Source organism: Hemitrygon akajei, chromosome 18 (assembly GCF_048418815.1).
Source record: "Hemitrygon akajei chromosome 18, sHemAka1.3, whole genome shotgun sequence".
NCBI lineage: Eukaryota > Metazoa > Chordata > Chondrichthyes > Myliobatiformes > Dasyatidae > Hemitrygon > Hemitrygon akajei.
The window spans coordinates 47731852-47749610 of NC_133141.1; the positions used below are offsets into that span (position 1 = coordinate 47731852).

Genomic DNA, 17759 nt, shown 5'->3' on the forward strand with positions numbered 1-17759 from the left:
CACAGGTGGTGTGCAGAAGATCTCCTCTGAACACACAACACATCAAACCTTGAAGTGGATGGGCTACAGCAGCTGACGGCCATGAATATACACTCAGAATGTACCTAATAAAGTGGCTACTGAGTGAAGGTTTCCTGGATCATAATGCACAAACACAGATGAAGAACTGAGATCAGTTTATACTTGTTGAAACGCATTCTACTTGATTCCCAACCATACCCAGCGTTGGTCCTTCTAGAGAATTTGATGTAGGGGCTTTAACACTGTAGCTGATTGATTCAGGAACTGATTGTACTGGATGACTTGTCAAGTGCAAGTTCAAGTTCAAGTTATTGGCATTCAACCTACACTTGTATACAGCTAAATGAAACGACATTCCTCTGGGACTAAGTTTCAAAATTCAGTACATATATCACATACAGTACATAAAATAATATTAACGCCATTAATGGATACTAAAAATATTCTGCCGATGTACAAGTTGATATAAAGTGCATATACGACATGTAGTTAAAAATACAACAGTGTAATGCTACTGGCGGAGTCATAAATAATGTGTATTTGGTGGTAGCATGGCGTTCAAATAGCTCACAGTTTGGGGGAAGAAATTGTTAGCCACCTGACAATCCTTGTTCGTATGCTGTGATATCTTCTGCCTGATGGTAAGAGGTTAAGGAGATTATGGGACAGATGGGAATTGCCCTTGAGGGCTCTGTGAACACAGCACTTCTGGATGGGGTGAGTGAGACCCTGGTCATTCTCTCAGCAGTCTTCACAATCTGTTGCAAGATCTTGCAGTCAGATGCCTTGCAATTCCCACACCAGATGGTGATACAGCTGGTCAGAACATTCTTGATGGTGCTCCAGTAGAATGTGGTTAGAATGGGGGTAGGGAGCATCACTCGCCTCAGTCTCCCGAGGAAGTGGAGGCACTGCTGTAAATTATTGACTGAAGAGGTGGTGTTGAGGAACCAGGTGAGCTCATCCATTATGTGACCATAATACCGTAAGACATAGGAGCAGAATTAGGCCATTCGGCCCATTGAGTCTGCTTTGCCATTCCATCATAGCTGATTTATTATCCCTCTCAACCTTGTTCTCCTGCCTTCACCCGGTAACCTTTGACACTTTACTAACCAAGAACTTATCGACCTCTGCTTTAAATATACCCAATGACTTGGCCTCCGCAGTCATCTGTAGCCATGAATTCCACAGATTCAGTACCATCTGGCTAAAGAAATTCTTCTTCATCTCTGTTCTAAATGGATGTCCTTCTATGTGCCCTCTAAGAAACTTTGTGCTACTGACTCTCTCCACACGGGAGCCATTGGGAGTGGTCACCCTGCACCTTCTTGAAGTCCACAATCATCTCTTTCGTCTTGTCCAAATTGAGACTCAAGTTTCTGTGTTTGCCACAGTCAACAAACTTCTCTATCTCCTTTCTTTATGCTGAATCATCATTGTTGCTGATGAGACCAACCACTGTTGTGTTATCAGCGAACTTATTGATCTGGTTATAGCTGGATCTAGCAGTGCAGTCATGAATCAGCGGTGTGAACAGCAATGGGCTGAGCACACAGCCCTGGGGGGCATCAGTGCTCAGGGTGATGGAACTAGAGATATTACTGACAACACGGACTGTCAGAGGTCTCTCCATCAAGAAACCCAAGATCCAGCCACAGTGGGAGGTATTGAGGGTTACTTCAAGATGTGATCGAAAAGCTGTGACCAACAGGACTTTAGACCAAGTGCTAGGGTTGGGAGCTTAGTACTTTTTTGACTGTTACAGTAATGATGGATCTGAATGGCCTATTTCTATGTCTCATATTTTCTATGATCCTATAAAAGCACAGGTCTATGGTAATGAGATTTAGCACCAGGTCTATCACAATAGGCTCACATTTAGTCACTATGATAGAAGACACTTGAAGCACTATCTACATGCCAGCTTCCATTAGAGAAATCCCGTCAATTCATTTCACTCCTGTAACCTTCAACTTATTCGTTCACATGGTCATCAATTTCCCCTTGGTCTTTTTAGTCTATTATCTCCACTGAGTTGTAACTTACAGCAGCCAATTAGCTCACACATATTGGAGATGTGGGGGAAGCACGAGAAGCTGATTGAAACACTCAAGATGACTGGAAGGATTTGAAAACACACAGAGAGACAGCAAACGCAGGGCAGTTGAGGTGTGACACAGCAGCTGTACCATAGGACTTAGCAGTGGACCAGAGCTATTGGGAGCTGGAACTGGACCTGGTGCAGTGGGACCTGGAGCTGAATTAATGGGACCCCAGATTGGACCTGGACTAACGGACCCAGAAATGGACCAGGTGGTGGGGGCCAATGGGACCCAGATATGGACTTGGACCAATGGACTCAGAATTAGACCTCAGCCAATGGCACTCAGAAATGGACTTGGACAAATGGACTCAGAACTGAACCTGGACCAATGAGACTCAAAACTGGACCAGGTGCTTAGGACCACTGGGACCCACAAATGGACCTGGACCAATGGGACCCAGAAATGGACCTGGACAAATGAGACCCATAACTAAACCTGGAGCAATAGGACCCGAAAATGGATCTAGAGATTAGCATGGAAACCGCAGCTGGACAAATGCAAACCAGAACTGGGACTTGGAGGTGGATCAATGGGACCTGGAAGTGGAGCTGGGGCAATGGGAACTGGGACTGAAATTGGACTCAGGACGGCAACATACATCATCAAGGATTCCCTTCATCTGGACAATAACACCTTCTTGCATCTGCCACTGGGTTGGAGGTACTTAAGTCCCACACAACTGGATTCAGGAACAACAACTTATCTTCAACTATTCGGTTCTTGAACCAATTGGCATAACCTTAATCATTAGAGTTTAGCTACATTATGACCACTTTGAAGCAAAATTGCTTTTATGCCCTAATTGTGTTTTTATTGCAAATATTGTGTTTAATTTGTATTTATGCTTTTCTTGTGAATGCTACGTGTATGTGTCATGTGCACATGATGCTGCTGCAAGTAGGATTTTCATTTCACCAGTGCATTCATGAACTTGTGCATATGACAATAAACTTGACTTTGATTTTGACACATGGGATCCAGAGCAACGAGGTCCTCAAAATGACCTGAAGCAATGGGAACTGGAACCAGAGCTTGACCAATGATAAGTAGAACTGGAGCTAGAGTCAACGAGAACTGGAACTGGAGCTGGAGCAATGGAACTGGAACCGGAGCTGGATCAATGGGAACTGGAACCGGACCTGGAGCAATGGGAACTGGAACCGGAGCTGGAGCAATGGGAACTGGAACCGGACCTGGAGCAATGGGAACTGGAACCGGAGCTGGAGTCAATGGGAACTGGAACTGGAGCTGGAGCAATGGGAACTGGAACCGGAGCTGGAGCAATGGGAACTGGAACCGGAACTGGATCAATGGAAACTGGAACCGGAACTGGAGCAATGGGAACTGGAACCGGAGCTGGATCAATGGGAAATGGAACCGGAGCTGGAGTCAATGAGAACTGGAACTGGAGCTGGAGCAATGGGAACTGGAACCGGAGCTGGATCAATGGGAACTGGAACCGGAACTGGATCAATGGGAACTGGAACCGGAACTGGAGCTGGAGCAATGGGAACTGGAACCGGAGCTGGAGCAATGGGAACTGGAACCGGAACTGGATCAATGGGAACTGGAACCGGAACTGGAGCTGGAGCAATGGGAACTGGAACCGGAGCTGGAGCAATGGGAAATGGAACCGGAACTGGATCAATGGGAAATGGAACTGGAACTGGAGCAATGGGAACTGGAACCGGAGCTGGAGTCAATGAGAACTGGAACTGGAGCTGGAGCAATGGGAACTGAAACTGGAGCTGGAGCAATGGGAACTGGAACCGGAACTGGAACAATGGGAAATGGAACCGGAGCTGGAGCAATGGGAAATGGAACTGGAGCTGGAGCAATGGGAAATGGAACTGGAGCTGGAGCAATGGGAACTGGAACCGGAACTGGAGCAATGGGAACTGGAACCGGAGCTGGAGCAATGGGAACTGGAACCGGAGCTGGATCAATGGGATCTAACACTGATGACACATGACCTGCCAAGTGCTTCTAGCATTTTCTATATTTTTCAAAGAAGGAAAAACATTCAGTGGTAATAGCACTTATGGTGAAATGACCAATCTATCAGAAAACAGTTGTTATTCTGCTGTCTCTTTCACAAGCAGTTTGTTCATACTGTAGAATAAGAAACTTAATACGTATTGTTGATCATTTGTATTTAATTATTTGAAATTAGATATACACAAATATTTCAGTAAATAATAACAGTGAGACTGCAGACTTCAATAATAAACCAATTAACTCTAGTTTTAACTCTTGGAATACACCTGGAAATATCAGAGAAGTATTGCGTAATAACAGTATATTGCAGTTTAAACAGTGATCATTCGATAGATAATCTAAACATTTAAAAAATGATTACAGGTAAATCACAACAGTAACTTTATGGACAACATGAATTTTCCTTCCGTTTTTGTAAAAGTACATACTATTGCTTAGCGAGCACAGCAAGTCATATAATTTACCATCAATAAAGTATATAATACACACAATGTTATCATTTATATAATGTGAAGGTTTGACCAATTTGAACACCTTTCCTTACTTAATTTAGAAAAAGCTACTAACAAAAATTCTGCTCACAATTTTTGAGACATGGATACAAAAATGAACCACAGTTTCAAGTAAGCATTCACCAATATTCACCTGCATAATTAGCCCATTACATATCATTTGTTACTAAGAAAAATATTTTGACTTGCCTCTTTTATATAGGTAAAACCTAGACCAGAATACAAATAATTTCAGTGTGTACATCATACAGAAAGTTCAGCATATAGAGAAGGCAAGAAGTATTAAAGGAGGATGAAAGGTAATATACAATTGCTGTATCTTTAAAAGATGAAAATGTATAATCCAAAATACACTGCTTGATTATAATTTCTATTGTTAACATCATTGTAAAACCCCACACTAAAGTGGAGAAGTGTATTTTATGTGTATGTATATCTAAATAAAAAAAAAAGCCAAGTAATTGGTGGTTTCCTTAGATATTTATATTATTTGTAGCAAAAATTATGTGATTAGTCATTGCATGTGTATGATACAAAGAAATCACAAATCCAATAAACAGGAGAAAATATAATGATTTTGTTCTAAGATAACTATTAACAAATGTAATGCCTTAGAACCGTAGATTCCAAAATTTTTGTATAAACATATCTGCTGGCTTGTGATGTATTAGATTTACAAACTTACTAAATATTTTGTCTTCACTGTGGCAGATGCTAGCAGCATGCCAGAAATTTGAGTGTCTGGGGGCAGAAGTGGGTGTAGTTATTATTATTAAGAAAAACATGTGTGGGAAGCTGAAAGGTCTGAAGGTAGATAAGTCACCTGTACCAGATGGTCTACACCCCAGGTTTCTGAAAGAGGTAGCTGAAAAGATTGTGGAGGCATTAGTAGTGATCTTTCAAGAATCACTAGATTCTGGAATGGTTCCAGAGGAGTAGAAAATTGCAAATGTCACTCCACTATTTAAGAAGGGAGGGAGGCGGAAGAAAGGAATTTATATGCCAGTTAATCCGACCTCAGTGGCTGGGAAAATTTTGGAGTCAATTGTTAAAGATGTGGTTTCGGGGTACTTGTTGGCACATGATAAGACAAGGTCAGCATGGTCTCCTTAAAGGAAAATCTTGCCTGACAAATGTGTTGGAATTCTTTGAGGAAATAACAAAGGAGAGTCAGTGGGTCTTCAAAAGGCCTTTAACAAGGAACAATACATGAGGCTGCTTAACAAGATAAGAGCCCATGATATTTACAGGAAAGATACTAGGATGGATAGAAAATTGGCTGGTTGGTGGAAGGCAAAGAGCCGGAATAAAGGGGACCGATTCTGGTTGGCTGCTGGTGACAACGGGTGTTCTGCAGAGGTCAGTATTAGGATTGCTTCATTTCACGTTATATGGCAATGTTTTGGATGACAGAATTGATGGCTTTGAGGCCAAGTTTTCAGATGATTCCAAAGTAGGTGGAGGGACAGATATTGTTGAGGAAGAAGGGAGTCTGCAGGACTTAGATTAGGAGAATGGACAAAGAAGTGGCAGATGGAATATGCAGATGGGAAGTGTATGGTCATCCACTTTGGTAGACAGAATAAATAGGGAGAAAATTCAAAAATCAGAGATGCAAAGGGACGGGAGGAATCTCTAAAGGTTAACTTGCAGGTTGAATCAGTGGAGAGGAAGGCAAATACACTGTTAGCATTCATTTCAAGAGGACTAGAATATAAGAGCAAGGATGTGATGCTGAGGTTTTAAAAGGCACTGGTCAGACTGCACTTCTGAGTATTGTGAGCAATTTTGGACCCCTTATCTAAGAAAAGATGTGCTGGCATTGGAGAAGGTACAGAGGAAGTTCACGAGAATGATTCTGGGAATAAAAGGGTTAATATATGAGGAGCGTTTGAAGGTTCTGGGCCTGTACTCTCTGGAGTGTAGAAGACTAAGGAGTTATCTCATTGAAACCTATCAATTGAAAGGCCTAAACAGAGTGGATATGGAGAGGATGTTTCCTATAATGGGTGTATGTAGAACCAGAAGACACAGCCTCAGAATAGAGGAATGTCCATTTAGAACAGAGATGAGAAGGAATTTTTTTAGCCAGAGTGTGGTGAACCCATTGCTACAGATGACTGTGGAAGCCAAGCCATTAAGTATACTTAAAACAGAAGTTTATGAGTTCTTGGTTAGTAAGGGTGTCAAAGGTAAGGGGGAGAAGATAGGGTTAGGAGGGATAAATCAGCCCTGATGGAATGGCAGAGCAGACTCGATGGGGCTGAGAGGCCTAATCCTGCTCCTATATCTTATGGTCTTACTGTCTATAGTTGTATTCGTCTTTTGGGAACGTGTAAGAATGTCACACATCAAACTCTGAAATGTCAATCAGCAATGATAATTTGCAACATGAAAACAGCAGCTAAGCAACAACACCTTTCTGTGTGCACCTCCTTCAGTGTGTAAGGTAGTGCATTTATTCATCATGTATACTTACAACATGTGTATAATACATACAATTTGCTGTGTATCACATACTACTTATATATACCTAATTTTTCTCCCTCATAGCTCTAAATAACATCTTGATAGAGCAGTTATGTGTGCGATGCAGCTATCAGGAACATTTTTTAATAATGCACAACAATGTTCTAGTCTAAAAATTAAATTAATCATATTCTTCAAAAGTTTAGAATATCTGGTTTGGAAGCTTATTTTCAACAGTAGATCTACTAGCCTCCAGAATTTGGCTAAGACAACTCATTTTTCATTTCATTAGTTTTAGTTTTACTCAAGGTCTAAGTTAAATGCATTGTATAATTCCATTAATGAGATGTTAAGACATTTTAATTAAGGGCACTGCATGTACATTTTGATAAGTGAAGTGAAAAGAGGTACAAGAGCCTTAGGTTCCACACCACCAGCTTCAGGAACAGTTATTACTTTTCAGCCATTAGGCTCTTGAACCAGCATCAATAACTTCACTCACCTCAACAGTGAACTGATTACTGAACTCAAACTATGGACTCACTTTCAAGGGCTCTACAACTCATGTTCTCAGCTTTCTTTCTTTCATTCATTATTATTTGTTTTTATTTTGTGTTTACATAATTTGTCTTCTTTTGCACATTGGTTGCTTGTCCATTTTTGTGTGTCATTTTTCATTGATTCTATTGTATTTCTTTGTTCTACTGTGAGTGCCTGCAAGAAAATGAATCTCAGGTATATGGTGATGAATAAATTTACTTGGAACTTTGAAATCTGTGCATTTTGGATGAAGCGAAATCCACAAACTTTTTGATAAAGCCAATCATCAACTAATTCGACCTTTACTGAATCTATGCATTTCCCTTAGCAAAAACACTATATATTTAATTTATGCAAATAGGCATATGTATAGACAATTTGATCAAGTGAAATGTACAGATAATTTAATGAAGTGAAATGCAATGCTATTTTGATTTAGTGAATGCACTTTTATATTGATTCAGTAAATGCATGCACACCCCATTTAAATGAAATGCATAGCAATATGAATACGTGAATGCTTAGTTCTGATTAAGTAAAACGGATGGATGAAGCCGATTGAATATTGAAAGGCCTAATAAAGTGGACGTGGAGAAGATGTTTCCAGTTGTGGGCTAGTAAGGACCAGAAGGCACAGCATCAGAATAGAAGAACATTCCTTTAGGACTGAGATAAGGAGAAATATATTTTGCCAGAGGGTGGTGAATCTGTGGAATTCATTGCCATATACAGCTGTGGAAGTCAAATCATTGTGTATATTTAAAGTTGAGGTTGATAAGTTCTTGATTAATAAAGGCATCAAAGCTTATGAGGAGAAGGCAGGAGAATGGCGTTGAACAGGATAAGTCAGCCATGATGAAATGGCAGAGCAGACTAAATGGGTCATATGGCCTAATTCTGCTCCTATGTCTTACGGTGTTATGGATTTTTGCCTTGAGTACAGTATACGTGATTTGAAGAGAAAATACAGAAGAATCTGGGATCTGGTCAGGGGTCAAACTGGGACATTCATGACCTACTTTGACTGTGATACAAACACAGCACATTATCTGCAACCTCTTAAGCATACTCATTAAAAACTAAGTGTTTTGTTAAATAATCTGAAGTGGCACAAATTACAGTTGTAATTAGAACATTGTAAATAGAGCAGTATAGCACAGTACAGGCTCTTTGGTCCAAGATGGTGTGCCAACCCTTTAACCTTCTCCAAGATCAATCTAACCCTTCCGTTCCACATAAACTCCATTTTTGTTTCATCCATTTGCCTATCTAAGAGTCTCTTAAATGTTCCTAATGTATCTGCCTCTACCACCACCCCTGCCAACACATTCTATGTACCTACCACTCTCTGTGTAAAAATCCTACCTCTGACTTTCACCTTACACTTTCCTCACAACACCTTAAAGTTACACTCTCTTGCATTAGCCTGTCTGTCCCGGGCAAAAAGTCTCTGGCTATCCACTTGATCTACACCTCTTATCGTCTTGTACACCTCTATCAAGTCAACTTTCATCCTCCTTCACTCTAAAGAGAAAAAACCTAGCTCACTGAATCTATCTTTATAAGATATGTTCTCTAATCCAGACAGCACACTGGTAAATCTCTTCTGCATGCTAAGGCTTCCATGTTCTTCTGATAATGAGGTGGCCAGAACTGAATAGAAAACTCCAAGTTTGGTCTAACTAGTTTTATAGAGCAGTTCTTGAACTTGCTTCTGACTAATGAAGACCTACACACCATATGACTTCATAACCACCCTATCAACTGCTGCTGCAACTTTGATTAGGTTACATATTTAGGATGAATTTCCATTCTGATGACTCACCAAAAAATTCAGTATGGTGAGCTGCAGAGAATACTGATGCTAGGTTAGAAAATTAACAGTTAACCATCAAATAATTCTGAAATTACCTTGGACCATAATTGTTTTTTTGAGAGTGTGATCTCTTGGAGCTGAAAATGTCACACAGACCAATCTGTATCTATTACACTTTAATTTAACCCTGTTCAGTATCATTAGGTAAATCTTTGGTAAGGCAAAGCCAATGGAAAAATTGCACCATACAACAACTACAAAGGGAAGCATTTTTCCTTTTACAGAATCAGTTCATAGATTACCTACTGAATGCATAATTACCCTCCAACTACCCCATATCACCTAATTTTCCTCTTCAACAGATATTCTCTTTGTTCTGTCCATCCTTCCCACCACCTTCTTCCCATTGCTCTTTTCACATTATATGTCAATGATTCGGATGATGGAATTGATGGTGTTTGCAGATGATACAAAGATAGGTGGAAGGGCAGGTAGTGTTGAGGAAGCAGGGAGCTTGCAGAAGGAATTGAACAGATTGGCAGAATGGGTATAGGAGTGGCAGATGGAATATAGCATAACCAAGTGTATGGTCATGTGCTTTGGTAGAAAGAAAAAAGGCATAGATTATTTTCTAAATGGGCAGAAAATTCAAAAATCAGAGGTGCAAAGGGACTTGGGCATCCTTGCACAGGATTCCCTAAAGATTAACTTGCAGATTGAGTTGGTGGTAAGGAAGGCGAATGCAATATTAGCATTCATTTGGAGTGAACTAGAATGTAAGAGTGAGGATGTAATGCTGAGGCTTTATAAGGCATTGGTCAGACTGCACTTGGAGTATTGTGAGCAGTTTTACGCCTCTTATCTAGGAAAAGATGTGCTGACATCGTAGAAGGTCCAAAGAATGTTCAGGAGAAGGATTCTGGGAATGAAAGAGTCAACATATGGGGAGTGTTTGATGGCCTTGGGCCTGTACTCAATAGAGTTTAGAAGAATAAGGGAGTATTTCATTGAATCTATTGAATGTTGAAAGACCAAAACAGAGTGGATGTGGAGGGGATGGGTTCTATATTGGCTGAGTATAGGATCAGAGGGCACAGCCTCAGAATAGAGGGACATCCATTTAGAATGGAGATGAGGAGGAATATCTTTAGCCAGAGAGTTGTGAATCTGTGGAATTCACTGCCATGGACAGCTGTGGAGGCCTAGTCACTGGGTGTATTTATGGCAGAGGTTGATAGATTCCTGGTTAGTCAGGGCATCAAATGTTACAGGAGGAAGACAGAAGAATGGGGTTGAGAGGGATAATAAATCAGCCATGATGGAATGGCAGAACAGACTTGATGGGCCGAGTGGCCTAATTCTGCTCCTATGTCTTATAGACCTCTCTGAAACCTCAAATTCCCTTTGTTATCTCGTTCCCAGTTCTGATATGCAGTTTTTCAACTTGAAAATTTGAGTTTGTTTCTCTTATGACAGGCACTGTCCAAACTGCTGAATGTTTCTGGATTTTCTGTTTTTACTTCAGATATCCAGCATCTGAAGTTTGTTTTTGATTTTTTTGGCCTGTTTCTTCAATTTATTGGTATTCATTGAAATTACCATAAGTCAATATATTGATCATTAAGAAGTGAAGCTCATCTGTTGTTTGATGCTCCAGTTTGTACACAAGACACAAAGGCCTCCTTTATGTGACAACATACTTGCAAAGTTACTTATTAAGACGTGAAATGATCTTAGACTTTTTTGGTCTTATTTGAAAGGCATCACCAAAATTCTTCAGAAATTCCAGCAAAAAGCCAGAAAAACCTAAAACCCCTTAAGCTCATTGTATTCATTGACCTCAAAACTGCTTCAAGCTTGACCACACTAAATAGCTGGACAGCCTTATTTTGTTACGTGGTCTTCTCCTGATCATGTGTTCCAGAACAATTTGGTAAATGGAGCAACATATCTTTGATTCCAAACTTTAAAAAATAAACATATGTCAAAAATGATTATTATTAACCAAAGGAAAGGAGAATAGAGTGCTTTATGGAAAGAGGAAATATCCATGTGTGATTCTTACAGGGTGCCATGTACCCGAATTGTTTATCTGTACAACTCAAAATACAATTTATATGTATAATCCAATTTAACTGATTCATCCAGCAACGAAAGGATTAAGCTTCAAGATATTTCTAAGGGTAATGAGAAATCTGACATCATAAAGGGAAATACCTGCTACTGATAAATGTTAATCATCTCTAAAATGATTATACCACTTTTCTAATTGAAGTACATCATGGTTATAGGGCATTGTAAACATAAAGATTTTCAAATCTCTCAGTGGGCTAAGAATTGGTGGTTACATGCTTGATCCCTAAGCACATGGATATTTTTGGCAACTTGACACAGGCATGTATAATTATGTATAATCATGTATTTAAAATGCTTCAAAAATTGCACAATGATAGAAAAATTATGAATGAAATTACCTTATATCCTAATCACATAAGTTAAACACATTTAATATTGAGTAAAGTTCTTTGATGAGTAAAGAAATTAGTGCTTGGATACAGAAAGTAATAGACTTACACAAAGCCCAACCACAAAGGTGATTATAAAGGAGAAGATGGAGCATTGATTGGAGTTTTGAGAAAGGACTCCAGAGAATCACTGTCATTGGTGATTTAAAAGCTGAAATCCATGAACTACAGAAACCAAAAACAAGAGAGCTAAGAAAGACGCCACCAAAAAGAGAGTGGACCAAGATCTAGGAACACCGCTTCAATCAGAGGAACATTAATGAGTTGATAAATACATCAACAATTCCCCTTCAAAATAATAATCCTAGAAACTATTTTCCTTATTATATGGATGCCAAATCTGTAATGATTTAATACAATAAGGTCTTAAAATATATATTTCCCTAATTATTTTTGAGAAGACACAGAAATAAGATTGTAAGACATCACCTTTTCTTAAAGAAAACTAGGCTCCCATTTCTGACTAAGTAATGAGTTTGGAAGGTAGGATAAGTAATTTAATTTTAAAAATCCTTTGTTCTAGAACCAAGCCAGTTGCCTACTCCAAAAACACCTCTTCAAGAATGAATGGAAACAATTTTCCACAATGCTTTCCTCTGTGTCTTCTGACCTTAAAGTCAAACCACTGAAGCACAAATTTCTACAATTCTATTTATCAGTTGTGATCAGGCTTCACATGAAATACACAGTTGTATAAAGTATCAACGAAAATATTTTTTTATATACATACTTGAGTATATGTGTTTTGTGTTGGCAAAACGCAATCTACTGTAATTGTACACTTCCAGCAATTGTATACCATCTCTCCTATATTTTTCAAATGAAATTCATATTGAGTCTATATTTTTCCTTTGATAAATTCTTGTTACATATATATTCTTTAAATCTGTTACAAAGTTAAAAATACAATAAAAAAACAACATTTTAAAAGCACCCTCTCGGGATTTATTTAAAAAATGATCTTCATTATGTTACTGATCAGCTACAGAGATGGGCCTGATCGGAAATCACAGGAAGCAACATCTTTTTACAATAGGCTAGTATCAGAAATACATCAAAAACAGTCTAAAAGGATATTCAGGTATTTAATGATGAGCAATACCTTTTGTAATTCATCATCTATCAAAGTTTAACTTCAGGTCCACAAGGTGAAATGCTATTCTTTTTATAACTTGAGTAGAGATAGAGCAAGTATATGATCTCAGATGTACTGTTGCATTAATATGGAGCACAATAACTAGAGACCTGGGCTGCTGAAGTGATTCCAATCCCAGTAGAGCAACCTGATTACTTAAATTTAAACACTTAAACTAAATCTACAAACAAAAGTTAGCGTCAGTAAAGTTAATCATTGAACTGGTGGATTTTTATAAAACTCTACCTCATTCACTAAGGGTTTTAGATAGAGCTTTAAGGGAAGGAAGGAAATTTATCAGGTCTGGCTTTGACATGACCCTAGATTCACCAAGGTGATTAACTGTTAGATGCACTTTTAAATGGCCAGGAAGCTACTCTATTCAGGGGTAATTGGGTGATACTAATACCTACATTCTATGAAGAAAAAAACATTAGGGTAGAAGTGCATCCATTATCGCATGCTGTATGCATGATAATAAGTGCAATGCCCATTATATACCACTTCTGATATCACTGCTATTCAGAACAGGAAAGTATCACGTATGTCATGTGAGAATAGTAACCAAGAATAGATTTGTATAGCATTGCTTTTTTTCAGCAAATTGACAACTCAATGGATTCTGTTACCTGCTAATTGATTATGGCTTTGCTTGCATGGTGCAAAAAGAGGCAAAGGAGAATAATGTTAATAATCTAAGGTGTTTACATTGATGAGCATCTCTTGAGTATATTTATAAGCACATTAAACAAAGCCCTATAAATATTCTACCTGTACTAAGAGTTCAATGGAAATGTCCTTTATTAAATTAACAGATGGAATATTTGAACAAATAAACATTCACCAACAAAAAAGGCATTTTGAAATAAATGCAGAAATGATAGAAATACTTAGCAAATCAGGCAGCAATTGTGAAGGGAGATGTACAGCATTAGCCTTTCAGGTCAACAACATTTTATCTAAATCTTGAAACATTAATGTTGTCTCTCCTATCACAAATGATCCTTGATTGCTGAGTATTTCCAAAACTTTATTATTTGATTTCAGATTTGGAATATTTTGCCCTGGATGCTTTTGGGTCATTTTCTGTCCTAATTTCATCTTAGTTATATTTTATTAAGAAATAAAGGGAAGAAGCTTAATTAATGTCAAGACTTTGACCTTGATGACCTGGGTTATGTTTGCAGCCCACAATAACCTTCTAGTTAACCTTTATAATATGATTATGAACTGTTGCTGAACTCGGTCCCATTTTAGCTCACATTTTAAGGATGTGAATACACATCATTACTGTTCTGAAACTGTAAATTCACAATGGGGGTAGAAAATTGGTTATTTTGTTAAAGGCATAACCACACTGAATGACTTATATCCAAATTATATTAAATTAAAAAAAATCTAAACTCTGTTTATCACAATTAGAGCAGTGAACTTAAAGACAGTAAACAAGATAGGTCCAAATAATTTTTTTTAGTTACAAAGTCCAGTGAACCATTAAAAAGGGATACTCTCCCACAGATAATATAATTAGTAATGATTAGGTTAAGTCTGAATGAAAAAAGTCCTTGAGAATAAGAGTGTTAGAAAACAAATTCCCAGTGCTAGGCCAAAGCAATATAGTTGTGTCCAATTTGTAGAATCACAAATGTAGGAAAGTTAGGGATAAAACTTAGCACGAGTACTTTAAACACACAAAGTACCTCCTTCACTATACAGTATGCATGGTAAGTTGTTTGTCTTTTTGAACAGAAAAATTATATTTTGACAACTGTATTAAGGAATAATACCATATTCACATACAGTATTTCTTAAGAGTAAATTCTGTATGTTGTCATTGGCAGAAGACAATGACCACAGCATTCAACTATCTCACATAAGCATACAAATGAAACAAATTTTGACAGATTTTAAAGAATCCTTTCCAAAGTAATGGCAACGATTTCAGGTTTGATTCTGGATAAACTTTCAATTCAAATACTGACACCTGTCCACTTTAGAGTAATTTAAAAGGCATTGAAATGAAATAAAAGATTATAAGTTTAAAGAAAACCAATATTTAAAAAACCCATACCCATGATTATTTTCCCTAATGTATACAACGCCAATTGCTTATAAAATCTGAAAATGCTAGAAAATCTCAGTGGATCAGGAAGATTCAGTGGAGAGAGAAAGACTTTTAGATCATTGAGTTAAGAGACTTTACAGTATTTTCTGTTTTGACTCAGATTTCCAACAATGTGTTGATTTGTTGTTTATTTTTCTGGTGAAAAGCTACAAAGAGCACAAAAGCTGTATTGTTTAATCTTGTTAATCTATCAGAATCTGTCACAAACCAACAAACTGGACACTGATGTCCAAAAACTATGCCCAGTTCCTATATCGCTTAAAAATAAAAGCATAAAGATGGCCTGGGAGAATTCCCATCCTTTCCTTTCAAAACATTTTTATTTATGATTCATTATAGATTGGCACAATATACTTGTTGGAAGCATGACTAGTTGCCCCACTTATGAATTATCCAAAATGATGCTTCTTTACTTCTAAAGGACTTTTTCTACAAAGTTAATGGTACTCTGTGTAAAACATATTCCTCTACCCTTTGGAAGAACATTAGTAGACCCAGCTCACTGGTACCCATTGAGGCTCTGTGCAGAGTTTCTCCATGGATGCCTGAAGCTTTTGGAAGGCTTTGTCAAGATTATCATTTATAATGGTGTGATCGAAGTAGTGGTTGTATGCTCGCTGAATGCGGGAGCTCTCTTCCACCGTTTTCTTCAAATCTGCATCCTTAAAGTAAATAAAAGTAGATTGGGAATTATTTGCTTTTCGGCGGAATGTACGTGTTCCGCCTCACTAATTATTCTGCAATACATAATATGATAGATTAGCAGACAAATTATAAAGGACTATGAGACAGAAATGTGTCAGTGGATCCAGACTTTCGAAGTGGAGTTAAAGGTGTAGTCATTCATTGCATCGTGTGGCCAGCAAGGTAACAATGCTTTGATGCCTAATATCTGAAATCAATAAATTTTCCAGCAGCTTTTTGTATCTTCCCACCTAACCCCCAGGAACATCTTTCCAGGCTTCAGGCTGACAGCTTGCATGGAAGTGACCATTCTTGCTGCTGATGCCTTTCACCTGCACTGCAAACAGTCTCATATCATTGGCACCAGGGAAATAAAAATCCAATAGTTATTTGCAAATATGCAACATTGCTGTAATAGGCTCCCTATACATATTCTCTCAAAAAACATTGAGTTCTCTCATCACCAGTGGTATTTCTTCATGTTCTTGTTATCCTTCCAAGATCCTGCAACATATAAGATTATTAAGGGATTGGACAAGATAGAGGCAGGAAATATGTTCCAGACGCTGGGAGAGTCCAGTACCAGAGGGCATGGTTTGAGAATAAGGGGTAGGTCATTTAGGACAGAGTTAAGGAAAAACTTCTTCTCCCAGAGAGTTGTGGGGGTCTGGAATGCACTGCCTCAGAAGGCAGTGGAGGCCAATTCTCTGGATGTTTTCAAGAAGGAGCTAGATAGGTATCTTACGGATAAGGGGAATCAAGGGATATGGGGACAAGGCAGGAACCGGGTATTGATAGTAGATGATCAGCCATGATCTCAGAATGGCGGTGCAGGCTCGAAGGGCCCAATGGTCTACTTCTGCATCTATCTATTGTCTATCATCCTTCAAGATTGAGGATGACTTGCTTTCATTCTGGTTCTTTGGATTCTCGCTCAGAGAATCTTCTGAAGAAGGATGAGGTGATGCATTCCTACCATCATTTATGCTGTGTTTCAGTATGTTCCCAATGAGTGCACTTGAACGTTTGTGTCAATCTGAATGTCCTTTCTCCATTTGGAGCAGTCGGAAGGAGTAATGATTCCCAGGCATCAGTGCAGTTTTTCAAGAAGGATTAAAGTACCTCATGAAACTTTTACCTCTGCCTGCTTGGTAAGCCCTTCGGAACTTGGAGCAGTGTGTCTAAAAAGCCAGGTGTTGAGTATACGAATGATATGGTTTGCCCTAAAAAATCAACTGTATGTAGTTAGGGCCTTGATGCTGCAGACATTGGCCTTAGGAGGACTCGGATGTTGGTTCACCTAACCAACCAATGAATTTGGAGGATTTTCAAGAGACAGCGTCAGTATCTTCCCAATACTTTGAGATGCCTGCACTAGGTTCTCCAGGTATCAGAAGATGGGGGTCACTGGTGCCTGGAGACCACAAGTTTGGTGCCCAGTTTGAGGTCTTAATTTATAAACACCCTTCTCCACAGTCATACTTGCAACACTCTCACTGGCCAGGCCATTGTTATGTAGGTATGCAAATAATATACTAGTTGATCAGTTGATGATCAGTATATCATCCTCCGCAACTACTGCCATTTCCAAAGGGATCCTACCACCATACGTATCCTTACCTCCATCCCTCTCTCTGCTTTCCATAGAGATTGCTCCCTCCGTGACTCCCTTGTCCATTCGTCCCTTCCCACTAATCTCCCTCCTGGCATTTATCCCTGTAAGTGGTCAACGTACTACAGGTACACCTATCCATTCACCTCCTCCCTCACCTCCATTCAAGGACGCAAACAGCCCTTCTAAGTGAGGTAACACTTCACCTGCGAAT

The 17759-nt window shown here is 38.8% G+C and overlaps 1 protein-coding gene across 7 annotated transcripts in view; it reads right to left on the reverse strand.

The window, feature by feature from the left end:
• Positions 1-4267: 4267 nt before the first annotated feature.
• Positions 4268-17759, reverse strand: part of mpp2b (MAGUK p55 scaffold protein 2b) — a 553630-nt gene continuing 540138 nt past the window's right edge. For all 7 annotated transcript variants that reach the window (XM_073071618.1, XM_073071619.1, XM_073071622.1 and 4 more), the window contains one exon: positions 4268-15911. In XM_073071618.1, coding sequence (XP_072927719.1) covers positions 15735-15911 — 177 coding nt within the window. In that variant the 3' untranslated portion in view covers positions 4268-15734. The remainder of the gene's footprint in view (positions 15912-17759) is intronic.